Genomic DNA, 13,732 nt, shown 5'->3' with positions numbered 1-13,732 from the left:
TTATTTTGGCAAAAATACAACTTTTCAAAGAAAACTTTTGAAGTTTGTTTGCAAAAAATTATACATTAGATTATAGTTTTAAAAAACAGACTTTTTTGGTTCTAATTTTTTAACTGAAGCTGCTCCCAGAGGTTAATTGTATTAAAGCTGCATCTTTTGGTGAGCGTGTTAACTGCTGAAACAAATGCACCCATTGTGCTGCTGTCCGTAAGGAACAGAAGGTGAACTCAAACCATGCAAAGGAGCCCAGTCTAATTTCCTGAAGGCTTGTAGAGATCCTAGACATGCTGATAGCCACCTGCTGGGATTTTCAGACTTATAGTGGGTGATCAGCTCCCACTGGTCTAAACTAAAGAAAACAGAAGTGAAAAATAGCTCACCTCACCTGGTCCTGCTTCGCTGCCGCCTGCGTAGTGATTACCATGATTACGCTAATGCACTTACCTGGCCTTGAAAGCAAATACACAGGAGGCTGCTGCTGCTTTTATCTCCAAAGCACAGTGCTGGGAGGAGCTGTGAAAACACCTTCATCTGGCATCAGCAAAGTGTCCCTGGCCAAGCCCCAGCCTGGGACAGCATCTTGGCCAGTTTGGGCCACCCCACTTATGGGTGGTCTGACAGAGCCAGGAGCTTTAGGGAGCTATGGTGTGAGAGTGGGGCTGTGATTGCAGGTGGGTCCCATTTGCATGTCAGACTGGCTGGCATCACATAGTTCGTTTAGTGTAAAGCAGCTTGAGGGCTGCTCTGTGTTATGCCAAAGACATAGGCAAAAGCAAGCCCACATTTCTTGGAGGAAAAAAAAGGACTTCTTCAGGCTACTTTTGCACCCTGAATTTGGGACATGTAATCCTCTGCTGTAGCCACAGAGTGGGGCCGTTGTCTTTGGGAGCGTACGAGGGGCTGTGGACGTGAAAAGGTCATTCAGCTGGGGAAGCAGCTGGGCTGTAATTCACAATGTTTCCTTAGACAACCGTAACAGATGCAGGGAAAATGGTCCCATCAAGAAGAATGGGAAGTATATGGACTTCGTAAATAACCTTCCCACGCAGATGTCTTTCCCAGTGATCTCGCCAAAAAAAAAGACTCTGAAGGAAAAAAGCTGAAGTACAGCAGAGCGTGATGCTCCATGAGGATTCAGCTTTGCCAGAGTACCACAGGGTTAGACAGTGAAAGAGGAGGGCAAACAAGCTGCTTGGAAGAGGAGTTAGAATTGTTCCCAAGTTAAAAGATATTTGTAGGAAATCCAGATAAGACTTTAAGCTTACAGAGACAAACCTTTCAGGTGAGCTGGCAGACAGAGAAGGGCTGAAAGCAGAAAATTAATTCAATGGAATAAACTCTCCACAGAGTTGAAGAGTTGCTAACTGAAAAGCGTGATACTGTTTCAGGATGGGAATAATTTGGTAGTGTTGAGGGCAGACGAATATGATGGGTTAACTTGACAGTAGGGCCAAGGTGGCCAGCAGTGCAAGGGAGTCTCAGATACAGAGGCTGCTACAGCCTTCACCAGGTACTCTTTGATTAAATACAATTAAATGGATCGTATTTGTTGAACTAAAGCAAAATAATTTTTCTGTGTGATCCAGAAACTCCTTCTGTTCTTTCCTTATCCATGCTTTATTGGTATTTTTCTTTCTATAGATTTCCTGGTGTACTTTGCAACCACCTGAAGCCATGTAGTCTTGGAGTCATGTATTACCGAAGCTACTGGCACTGTTGCGGTCAGAGGGCTTAGTAAAAACAAAAGGGGCTCAGGGCAAAAGATGACTGTGAAATGGGAACCCACGCCACAAAAAGGCAGTGGAAAAGCTGGAAAAGCCTGTGGCTGCAGGCAGGAGGAGGAACAGAGCAGCTCTTTAGTAACAAGTTATTGAACAAATCACCCCCTAGTAAAGATATCGTTTACTCAGCTCCAGAGATGAGAAAACACATCCGGAGGAGCCAGTGAGCTAGAAGCCACTGAGTTTTTGCACTGACATGAATCACAGAATCCCAGCATGGATAGGAGACCTCTGAGGATCATCTGGTCCAGCCCATCTGCCCCAAGCAGGGTCAGCTGCAGGCAGGCTGCCCAGGTCAACACACGGAGACTCCACAGCCTCTCCGGGCAGCCTGTGCCAGTGTTTGACTGCCCTCACAGTAAAATGTTTTCTTGTGTTCAGATGGAATTTCATGTATTTCAGTCTGTGCCCGTTGCCTCTTTTCCTGTCACTGGGCACCACTGAGAAAAGCCTGGCTCCCTCTTCTTTCTCCCTCCCATGAGGTATGTATATACATTGATGAGATCCTCCTGAGCCTTCTCTAGACTAAACAGTCCCAGCTCTCTCAGCCTCTCCTCATATGAGAAATGCTCCAGTCCCTTAATCATCTTAGTGGCCCTGCACTGGGCTCACTGCGGTAGCTCCACATCTCTCTTCTACTGAGGAGCCCAGAACTGGACACAGCAATCCAGGTGTCCCACCGGTGCGGAGCAGGGGGAAGGATCACCTCCTTCAGCCTGCTGGCAGTGCTCCTTCTAATGCAGCCCAGGATGCTCCTGGCCCCCTTTGCAGCAAGAGTGCGCTGATAGCCCATGTTCAATTTAGTGTCCACCAGGACCCCCAGGTCCTTCTCTGCAGAGCTGTTTTCCAGCTGATCAGCCCCCAGCTTGTACTGGTGCCTGGGGTTATTTCTCCCCAGGTGCAGGACTATGCATTTTCCATTGCTGGACTTCATGAGATTCCTCTCTGCCCATTTTTCCAGCCTGTCCAGGTCTGTTTGGTGTGTGAGTGACAGAAAAAAGGGGAAACAGAGAGAGGGAGAGAGAGAAAATACAGAAATTTTATGAAAATGAAGAATCTAATCTGTTTTTCAGTTTACCATGGTGGAAAATCCCTGCAACTCTAGCTCAAATAGAATAGAATAGAACAGAACAGAACAGAACAGACTATTTCAGGTGGAAGGGATCTACAATGATCATCTAGTCCAACTGCCTGACCAATTCAGGGCTGACCAAAAGTTAAAGCATGTTATTAAGGGCATTGTCCAAATGCCTCTTAAACACTGACAGGCTTGGGGCATTGGCCACCTCTCCAGGAAGCCTGTTCCAGTGTTCTCAAGTTAACTCAGGCTCAGGTTCTCAGGTAGTTTTTTTTTCCTCCCTCTTTTTTTTTCTTGAAGAACTAGTACTTAGTAATCCTCAAAAATGCCATGGTGCTTTTTGCCTGTGGCTTCTCCTGATGCTATTCTGTTGGATCCAACTTGTTTCTACTCTAATATGTCCTGATGAGAACAGGTGCAACTCAGCTGAAAGCATGATGACTATATACAGTCCCATATGTCACTGCAGAGTGGGAAAAAATTAATGGCATCAAGTAAACCACAAAGCAAAATCAAATGTGTATTTTCAGTTACCTTTGCTACTTTGTGCAGTCTGAAAAATACTTTTTGCTCTTGTGAAGTTTAACAACAGCTCATTGAACAAAGCCAATTGTTTTTCAACAGTCTGTATTTAATATTAAGTATCTCTATATCTGCAAGCATAAACTAGTAATGGGAAACATATCACTGGGAACAAATACCCATCTCAACCTGTGGTCTCATCTCTGGTTTTGATTAAATTCCTGCATTTGCAGCAAAGGAAGCAACAAATTTACAACTTTGTCGGTAAGAGAAGATAGTTGAATGGTTGCTCCGTCTTGATTTACAGTTTATTTATTTTTATCTACCAGTCAACACACAAATACATGCTGTTACAGGTTTGGGATTTGGAAGAGCTTTCAGAAAGGAAATAATGTTTCCTGATCCCTTTTGAACAGTTAACTCTTTCCCAAGGCCTATCATCAATTACAGTGAAAAGTGACTTACAAGAAATTTTTGTCCAGATGAATAAAATATTCCAGAGACTAAATATATTCATCAAACCAGTTTGGCTCAGAGAACCTGCAGGCTTAAGTTCTTTATTAGTCAGCAAGTTCTTTGACCTTTGTAAGGAGCTAATCACCACCGTAAGTCATTACCACTTACCATACTGTAGGTTCACTTTTAAAAATTGAAAACACCGACTCCAGCATCATCTGTATGTTGTTTGGCACTAACAGCTGCGTTTCTAATGATTATATTTACACCGGGCTTTCCAAATTTCTCTTTTAAAGCCTGTGTAATTAATGGCAGAATGTGTCTTGCTGATGAACGCGCTGACAGCTCGGCGGGAGGGTACCTGTAACAAATCTGGTCGGGAGGTCTTCTGCAGCTCCCGAACCTGTCGGCCTGCTGGGCAGTGGCACCATGCATGGGGAGAGCAGTCGCCCTGTGCTCCTGCTGAGACCGTCCCATTGCCCAGAGCTATGCGTGCTATTGTGCCAGCAACAGAAATGGCAGTGACATTCGGGTCTCTCCAGTGACTTGGATCCTGCCATGAGAGCAAAATTTGCATGGACTTGAGTGGCAGGACTGGGCTGTGCTCACATAGTGCAGTAAGGACAGCAAGGAATCGCACTGCACAGTGTGGGGCTGCAGTCCTAGCAGGTCACACGGCATTTCGAATAATTTCTTTGATTGTTTGGCTTGATTTAATTCCCAGCTGACCACAGGATCCTGTTCACAATGTTGCTAGTTATTTTACTGCAGAAATTGAGTGCTGGATTACATTTTGGGCAGGGGGAAATCATAAGCCAGACTATGGCATCACAAAGAGGAGTGAGATTTTGAAACATCATCCATTTCTCACCCCCTCATCTCTGGCCTCTCCTTACCCTCATGGGGAAAAGGGGCAGAGCCACTGCCTTTTTCCTTCCCATCTCTTCCTACCCTCTGCAGGTACATCTTGCACCTCCTGAGGGTCAGAGCACAGGTCTGCCTGGCCATTATGTAGATCCTCGTGTCCCACCTATACCCCAGCGTGCATTTGTGAAATTACAGGACAAAATCTGGCCTAGAAAGTCCTCACCAGTACAAGCAATTTCTGTCCCTGCTGGCCGTGCTCACATGACGACAAACATCTTGTGCCTAAAGGACAGTTTAGGAGCTATTCAGTTGCTAGCTGTAGTTGTTGTATGCAGATCTTTTAAAAGAAACCACTGGTCTGTACTGGTATCCAGTAAGAATAAGCTGCAGTATCAGTGAAGGATGCGAAGGAGTTGTGTGATATTTATGATTCAGCAGCAAAAGCTGCCCCCTGGAGGAACAAGTCATCAGGCAAATGAGATGTAACGGGGTCAAAAATACCTCCACACATTCAGCAGTGAGCATCGTTATTGTAGTCGCTTTACTAAGTTAACCAAAGAGACTCAAAAACTGAAATACAGAGACTTTATACAGAACGAGTTGGGAGTACGAATAAACAAAAGCAACATTCTTCAAGAAATGGATTTTAGTTGTGTTTTATAAACATCAATAAATACTAGAAAAAGACATGAAAATTAAAAAAAAGAAACAATGCCAACAACTTTGAATTGTCCTAATATTTATAATTTAAGCTGATTTTTTAATACTTTTGCAATAGGGATTTCATCCAGAAGTCCTTATCTAATTAAAAAAGGAGAAAGAAAAGTAGTCAGCATATTACTGATACAAAACCAAGGAAGGGGTCACAACTAGAGCAGAAAAATGACACATCCAGTTAGAACTGTATTACAATTTGGCAGGAATACTCTTAATGAACACTGTATATGTGTGAGAAAAAGACAGCATCACTATTACAGGCATGAAACGATGATCAAGTGTCATTATCCATTGTCCAAAATGAAAAAGAACATTAGTAAAAGGGGAAATGAAGACTAGAAAAGGAAAGGAAAAAAAAACCTAAGGAAACTTTAAAAGCCACCTCTTCATAATAGTCTTCTAAGGCAAATGTTGCATGCACTACCTCCCCAAGAAACTAGACAAAGCCCTTCCATTCCCCGTGGGTTTCCTTTCATTTAGTTTCATGAAGAAAGGTTTGAGAGAGCAGAGCGCTGGGAAGAAATACTACAAACCTCCAAATTAGTGAAAGAACTTCCAGCATCACTATTATATTCTGGGTAGGAGGAACTGGAAGAAATTATGTTTTTCAGCCTCTGAAGTGCAATGATCAATAGCAAAAGGAGAAAAGCTAAGAGACTAAGGAATATAGAAACATAGACATAGACGTTGGATAAACGGCCAGGCGATGAATCCACTGAAGTTGAAAGGGATGTGGGATACAGCTCCAGAAAAGTCCCATTTTCCATGTTTCCTACAAATCCAGATGAAGGGTCGGGTTCTGACATTTTTGGGTTTGTGTTTTAAAAATCACAACAGATCTTGGATTCAAAGGCAGTTTTAGCAGCATAACAAAGGGTTTATTTTAGGCAACCATTTTTCCATCACAATGAAGAGATGACACGTCAGCCAGTGATCAAATTTATCCTTTACTGCTCAAGCCTAGGACAATGTAAGATTGTATCCTTCAGAACTGCAAGGAAAAAAAAAAAAGCAAGATTAATTTACTAGCAGATAATGTGATTTAATGTGCACCTGATACAATCTAATTCTTAAGAGTTACAAGTTATTATTCCTCAGCACTAAGCTGCAATTCTTAAAGCATTAGCTAACAACTATCTTTATATCTCTATTTTCCAAAATGCAGGGATTAGGAGAAATCCGACCCATCAGTGAATTAAAATTGACACTTCCCCACCACGAGTTGTTTAACTGAGGAATGGCACAATCAAAAATGTACTTTATATGGCACAGACATATTGGAATCCAAATTTGTCTTGTGGAAAAAATCTAGTCAAGGAATGAAAAATCCCTTTCAAGACTTCAGCTCCTCAACCTAGATGAGCAAGGCCACTCAACACTGCGACGGATGACAAATCCATTAGCCACTTACTCCATACTGTCTTGCCAGAGGTACCCAGAATGAGAAAATCTGCCAGACCTGCTTTCTTACTATGTATTTATAAAATGGATCAAATGGTTGCAAAGATCAAAATGCATCTCGCTGTAATGCTGCCACGGGGATCTCAATGGCAGGCACATTTCAGTGAAGTGTTGCAGCTTCTGACACCTACAAGCAAAATCCCGAGGGAACGGGCAGCCCTGGCAGCTCAGCAAACGCGAGGGGACTATCTAAGGGCAGCGAACACTAACGGGGAAGAGATCCCATCTTTGAAAAAGCTTTGCCTCCAGCCACTTTGTGTTGGAACCTGGAAGCTTGGGTGCTGGCAAAGGTTAGAGTAGCACAGGATGAGCAGATCAGGGTATGCTAAGCTGCTTTTATTTACACAAACGTAGTCAGTCCCCAGGTGCAATCTGCCTGTAAGAGAAGGCTCGGTGATGGGGAATTGCTTGTAAAAAGCTGACGTGATGTAGCTGAATTACATGGCGTAACCCATTGCCTTTGTTTTGACACAAAACAGATAATGCAAGGTGCAAGCAGGTAGAAAATGAAGCTCATTTTCTGCATGTAATCATCCACATGCAGTCTTTCTACCCATCCATCCATGGTCAGCCTCTCATTGCAGATGCTCAGGCATCGCAAGGAAAGGCAGCAAGCTCTCCTCCTGCGAGGAAGACAATATGCATACAGAACGACGTTCCCAGCATGGTCCCTCTCATCCTGACCTTGCTTTCGGCCTTGTCCTGCAGTCCCAGTTCAATACAATTATCTCTAACTCACAGTTAGAGGCTTTGAGGGAAATCCCACTGATTTTCATGGTGATAGAGAGAGCAAACACTGTCAGCATCAGCCAGAGAGACAGAATCAGGCCCTTGAAGTAACGATGTGACGGTCTGGGGTCTCTCCTTCTGTGCGTCGCACCCCAAGCACCTCTCTGTGTTTCCATGAAACTGCCCCAGCACTGTTCCCGGCAATGGTCTGCCTTATATTTTTTCCTTTAAACACGCTACCTCTGCTAACTTAGTAAAGTACCTCTTTCTTCAGGAGGCTGACACTTTTTGACACTAGGTGTGATCACAAAAGCCCCAACCTGAACTAAAGATGCGTAAGAAGGATAAGGTACTTTTCTGCTGGTGCTGTTTCTTCTCTGAGAACACAGAAGCCTTGGAGACACCCACTGAAAAATGCTAAGAAGTTTGCATTGCAGCCATTGAAGTTGTAGCCATTGAACCATTTGCATAGTTACCCACTGTACTTTCGCACTGTAAATGAAATTTAGGAGGTTATGCTATATTCTGTAAAAAGCCCTAAGTGCCTGAGTAAACAAGGACTACATTAAGCAGTAGGTAGAATCTAATTCTACATTTTTAAACCCTATTTTATTTTCTATACCTCAGAACTACATCTATACTACTACACAAAACAGGTCAAGGCTATTCTCTGGTCGCGGGGACAACTTGTGTCGGGGACAACTTTATTGTTTTATTGCAGAGGTTTTGGTAGTCTTAATCAAGCACCCCGATAGCCTACAAGATATGCAGCAGTACAAAACTGCATCTGCAAATACCAGACAAAAACATTCTTACCCTTGTGGTATATAACTCATACTGAAGCATAAAATATACTAAAACAAAACCATTTTATAACCCCAATAGTATTTAGCCCCACAGGAAACAGTATTTATTGTACCTCATGAAATAAGTCACAACAGACTGAACAAAGAGAGATCCTTACGAGATTATACTCCTTTTGAACTGTCTTTAATTTAGTGATCCAAAATTAACTAATGGAACAATACGTGTTCATTTCATGTTCTGGAAGTTGTTAAGTGCATTATAGCTAATTTATCCTTTTTAAAAGATAAGCTTGGATATAGAAGATGTTTATCCTTGATTATTTGTCATAATGAAAAGCAGATCCATTATTAATTGAATTGCTCTATAATAACTTAAGGAATTAATTCACATAAATTCTTCAACATGGCAGAAGTTAAAAGCCTTTAAAGTCTTCACAAATTTGAAATCTGCTACGTTCTACTTTTACCATTAACAGTTTTGGCCCTGGTACAAGAAGAACTTTGGCGTGGGACTTCCTTTGATGTTAGTGGAAAATTTATGGTCTTAAATAGGACTAATCAGAACCTCACAGTTAAGCAGAGATGTGAGTGCTTTGCTAGATCAGAGCATTTATAGGTCTTACAATGTCAACTGGGCTATTTTTAACCGAGTATTTTGTAGTGAGATCAGAGACACTGTAAACTCTGGTTCCAAATGACTATGGCCCAGATGCTAGTTGCCTCACTCACACTGCGCAGTGATGTGATGTGTAAATGAATCTCACCATAAAACGTAGCTTCAGCTGAAGTGGCCCTTTGGGTAATATTTTAGGAAGGGAAAAAAAATCTGTGTTGTTTTAAACACACATTTTAAAATATGGACCTAAACTGTAAGGTCCTATGCAGTCTAAAAGGATTTTTACCAACCATCTCTACCCTGTTGGAGTAAAACAGCAAAATCATACAGAGCGTGAACATATCTGGTCCTGACATCTGAGTAGTATTCATAGGAAAGGTACAAAACACACACAGAAATAAAATTGATCTGATCCTGATCCCTGACGACGTTCCCTGGTGCTGTTGAGCATTGCAATCCTGCCGGAGAGCAGCCAGGATGGCTCAGCCAGCGACGTGGGGCAGGGGTACAAACGCCATTCTGGACCAAAATGCAGCTACGCAGTCCTAGGGCTGCACGAACCTCTGCCACATTGCAAATCAGACCTCCCAGCCTTTAAGAGGGGGATCCACAAGTAGGTTTATTCAGTGCACCACAGCTACCGCTTCGGCTCAGGTTCCTGCTTCTGCCAGGAGAAGGTGGTAAGTGGCATGAACCATTTGTCTCTCTTACCCTAATGCTTCCAAAGGAATAACCCCCAGTAAAGCCAGATGTCAGCTTCACCTTCTTGTTTGGTAATTGGTTTTGTGCATTTCTGAAAACTAAACAGAACAACATCATAACATCTAGTCCAAACCTGGTCCCAAAAAAATGATTGGGAATTTTGTCACTGACTTCAAAGTATAATGGCAAAATTGAAAGTGGCTAACTGCAACAAACCTGTTGTCTTTCTGAGAGCCGTAAACCGATCAAGGAATTCAACTAAGGAGCCAAAGTTTTTGAATTCTGTAGTGGTCCCTACCTTTCCCTCATCTATTGTTGGAAAGCTGAGTTGGTTTAAGGCAAAGACTGAATTTAAAGTGCTGTTGCTGAATGACTGGAGATGGAGAGGAACTCTGACTGTGACAGGAGAAGGCTTCCCAAATAACCAGTCCTGAAAACTCCTGGGACAGGAGAACCAGGACCTGTCTGCTGGGGGACTCAGATTTTGTGGTGTAGCTGGATCTGGATTACTTTCTCAGAGGCACCTCTGCAATCCCAGGGCAGGGATGCGTGGCTTGAGGAGGCTTCATGAGTCATCGAGTCCAGCCCCACCGCTAAAAGTCCCAGGTCATACTCTGCCTTTCCAACACCGGCTGAGTTTTCCCGCTGCTATTACTCCATTGTTACACAGCCTTGCTGCTCTGATGGGCAAAACGCTTAGAAAGATTCACGCATTTCAGTAAAACAACTCACTGTACCAAGAAGGCACAGACTCCACCTCCACGCTCTGCTGGTTTTAGATGTACAAGAGAGCAAAACCTTGTTCTGCTACTTTCGTCCCCAAATATGAGGGCTGGCACACAAGGAAAGGCTCCGCTAGACACATGGTGTCATTTGTACATCCTTGCTTTTCAACTAGAACCACTATTTAAGTATTTTCCTCCAGCTGCGCATTGTTCTTCCATTCATGTCCTCGGTATAAATCACTTCTCACAGGTGAGGACAACCACTCTTATTCCAAGGGTAGGGCTACCTGGCAGATGCTGTAGGCAGGCTCAGTTGGAGTTTTTCATCTTTTCTTTTATCCTGCGGTAAGTGGGAGGTAGGCAAATTGGCATTCACCAAAAGCAGGACAAACTGGGTAAGTGAGAGATTAAGCAAGCTATCACTATGTAAGAGGTAAATCCCAGGTACCATGCAGTATCATGCCTGGGTAGCCATGCCAAAGCTATCAACTGTTTGCATCTTTGATGGCACCTGTCATAAAACCTATTTTTTCAGAAAATGGAAACATGGTCAGGAGCAGAGGCCTCATCAATTAGCATATGCTCTGGGTGCCAAATTTTATGTAACATATGTAATTTAATCTTGAGCATCACTGAGACAGTAGTCATCTCCCAGTTCAGTCTAAGGTGAATGTTAAATGAGACTGCAGCACCCTCCAGGATGGCATGCAGTAAACAGAGAGCTTTTTCAAGAGTAAAATAAATCCTTTACCATCCAGTTGCCTATATTGTATTTCTCTGCATATCTTGATGCAACAACTCTATTTCTCCAGGCTCAGTGAAATACAATTTAGTGGAGCATAGTCACAACCACTGAAGCCCTAAAAATTGAGGAACAGGAAGCAAAGATAAGTCTGGTAGATTCATTTTCTTGGGAGTTTATCAGCCATAGATAAGCACTTTGTTTTCTTCGTTCTTCCTGGCTTTTTGTGACTACAAGCTGAGAAATACCTTGGCTGTTCCAGAGGCTTCAAAATGTTTAAGCACAGAGACAAATTGACATCAAAGAAGATCAGCGTTTTTATGCTGCATAAACTAACATTTTGGTCACAGTCTCCCATCAACTCTTTCTTTACAGGTAGAAGGTATTCTAAAAAGCCCTTATTGTAAACAACTCCTAACAGAGGAGAGCTTAATTTGCCTCTCCCATAGTTAGAACAGCGAGGTCCCTCATCCCATGAGACATCAATATGCTGTTAATTTTATCTGCCTTCCTTCCCTAAAGACTTAAAACCCTTTTGGCTGATTTCAGCCCAACATATACCGAAAGGCAGAGGATGAGTGCAACAGAAGGATAAGATTTCTACCATATTCAAAACAGAGGGCTCTGTGAAACGGGGCAGGGAGTCGCTCGCTGACCCGGTGCAGGACAGCTGAAGAATCTCGCCCATGTCAGATGTCCATGGATCCTGGCAGAAGGAGCCTCTGGCCACCAGGCTTCGTTATCTTGCACACACTGTCCTCCTGTGGATCCAGTTCCGATGCTTGCACACACGTGTGTCCCAGGGGACACGGAGACGAGGGTCAAAGAAGCACACCCACACTAGTGGAACAATGTGTCCACAATGGATGACTTGGGACCGTCCCCCTGATGGGGAGGATCTGGTGGTTAGCAGATCCCAGATGGCACTGAAATTACTGGCCATTAATCTGGCTAGGAAATGGCTAGGAAAGGGAGATGAGTTGCAAGATGGTACTCTGGGTCTGTGCAAAAATTGCTTGCTCCGTATGAGGCAGGCAGCTCTTTGTTTTGAGTAGGAGAGGGGAGGCAGAGGACATTCATTAAAGATGACACTGATTATCTCTATTAAAGAACTCACAAGTGTGTTCGCTGCTCTCTTTTGCCCTTTTGGAAAGTTAAAGCCAGGAGTAAGCAGATAATGATATCATCCCCTCATAACCTGAAACCAGAACCACCTCTCCTTAGTTCAGCATCAGAGCTGGAAGAGCAGGAGGAGGATTGTGCAGGTTCCCAGGCGATACAGTGATGCCAGTTCCAGGATGAAACCTCCTCATCCCTAAAGGTGTGTCACCCCTCAGGTTCTGTTATCATAGCAATTACTTCCAAAAGCTGGCAGCAAGTTTTCACTAGATCTATTAAAAAGATTAAGGTTTCTCATGACCTTTGCTAATTCGATATATGTACGAAGGCCAGCAAGCTTCTGGTTTAATTTTTTCATCTTCCCCCTCACTGCCTTCGTTTTCTACGTTTATTTCCTTTAGTATATAGGACTATATCACCACATATTGTCCTTCCAGCTAACATGCAACACAAAGCATTTAATGCCAATAAAAATATGTTTGCATGCTGATACTAAAGGACTGAATGAACTTTACATACAGGGAACCCTTCAGCCTTGAAAGGCAATTTGCTCCAGACTGGAAAAATGTAGCAATTTAACATCATGCAACTAAATCAGACAGTAGCTCTAGACAGAAAAGTGAGCAACATTTTACTCCATTGAAAATGTCGGTAGGAAAGGCAAAGAATGACTGCTTACTTGGAGTTTAGCAAGAATATGATCCTTAATACTTCTTATTCTTGCATAAATGCCTTTGGCAATTAAGAGACCAGAAGTAAGTGGGATGCTTCTTTTTCCTGTTACAGATGTACCCTCCAGGAGCAGAGAATCCCTTTACCACTCTGCCTGGGAAACAGGATCAGACACCCACTGACTCAATAAAATAGTGCACCCAAGGAAAAGGAAAAACTATTTCCTGCCACAAGCAAAGTCTTCCTTTTAATTTATGATCTAATTTCATTTTTTATTATGATTTAATATGATTTAAGTTTATGACTTTTAAAATCTAAGAAGACAAGTGCCCAGATGGCTTGGTTGCAGGTTAAAATCAAGTTATATTTTATTTGGGGTTTTGTGTGGGGCTGGGAAAAGGAAACTCTCAGAGCCATAAGGATACTTAGATTAATTCAGATAGGATCAAATGCTTGTATCATTTACATTTCCCACGGATCTGCACATTACAGACTTATTTATATCAATGTAAAGCAGAGACATCATGACCTGGGATCAGACCCAGAGCCTGTCAGTTGAATCTGCTCTTTAAAAGTAAGAGAAAAACAAGCAAAGAGAATGAATAAAATACTTACAAGCAGGAAGATATGGGGATGCAAGCCAAATGTCCAATGCGCAGGATGTGGTTAGTTATCACACCCAAATCTAAAGGGACTGCATGCTGAGAAAAGCCCCTATAAAAAAGCAAATCAAAGCTGA

General features: G+C 42.8%; 1 protein-coding gene across 1 annotated transcript; it reads right to left on the bottom strand.

The window, feature by feature from the left end:
- Nucleotides 1-5,262: 5,262 nt before the first annotated feature.
- On the bottom strand, nucleotides 5,263-13,697 carry SERTM1 (serine rich and transmembrane domain containing 1). Its single transcript, XM_050913906.1, has 2 exons — nucleotides 13,609-13,697; nucleotides 5,263-6,412 (listed from the first exon to the last, which is right to left on the bottom strand). The coding sequence occupies exon 2, from the start codon at nucleotides 6,225-6,227 to the stop codon at nucleotides 5,904-5,906; it is 324 nt and encodes a 107-aa protein (XP_050769863.1). The 5' UTR covers nucleotides 6,228-6,412; nucleotides 13,609-13,697; the 3' UTR covers nucleotides 5,263-5,903.
- Nucleotides 13,698-13,732: the final 35 nt, after the last annotated feature.

The sequence above is a fragment of the Gymnogyps californianus genome, chromosome 1 (assembly GCF_018139145.2).
Source record: "Gymnogyps californianus isolate 813 chromosome 1, ASM1813914v2, whole genome shotgun sequence".
Taxonomy (NCBI): domain Eukaryota; kingdom Metazoa; phylum Chordata; class Aves; order Accipitriformes; family Cathartidae; genus Gymnogyps; species Gymnogyps californianus.
The sequence above is the reverse complement of the archived record's forward strand: the minus strand, read 5'-3'. Positions and strand labels throughout refer to the sequence as shown.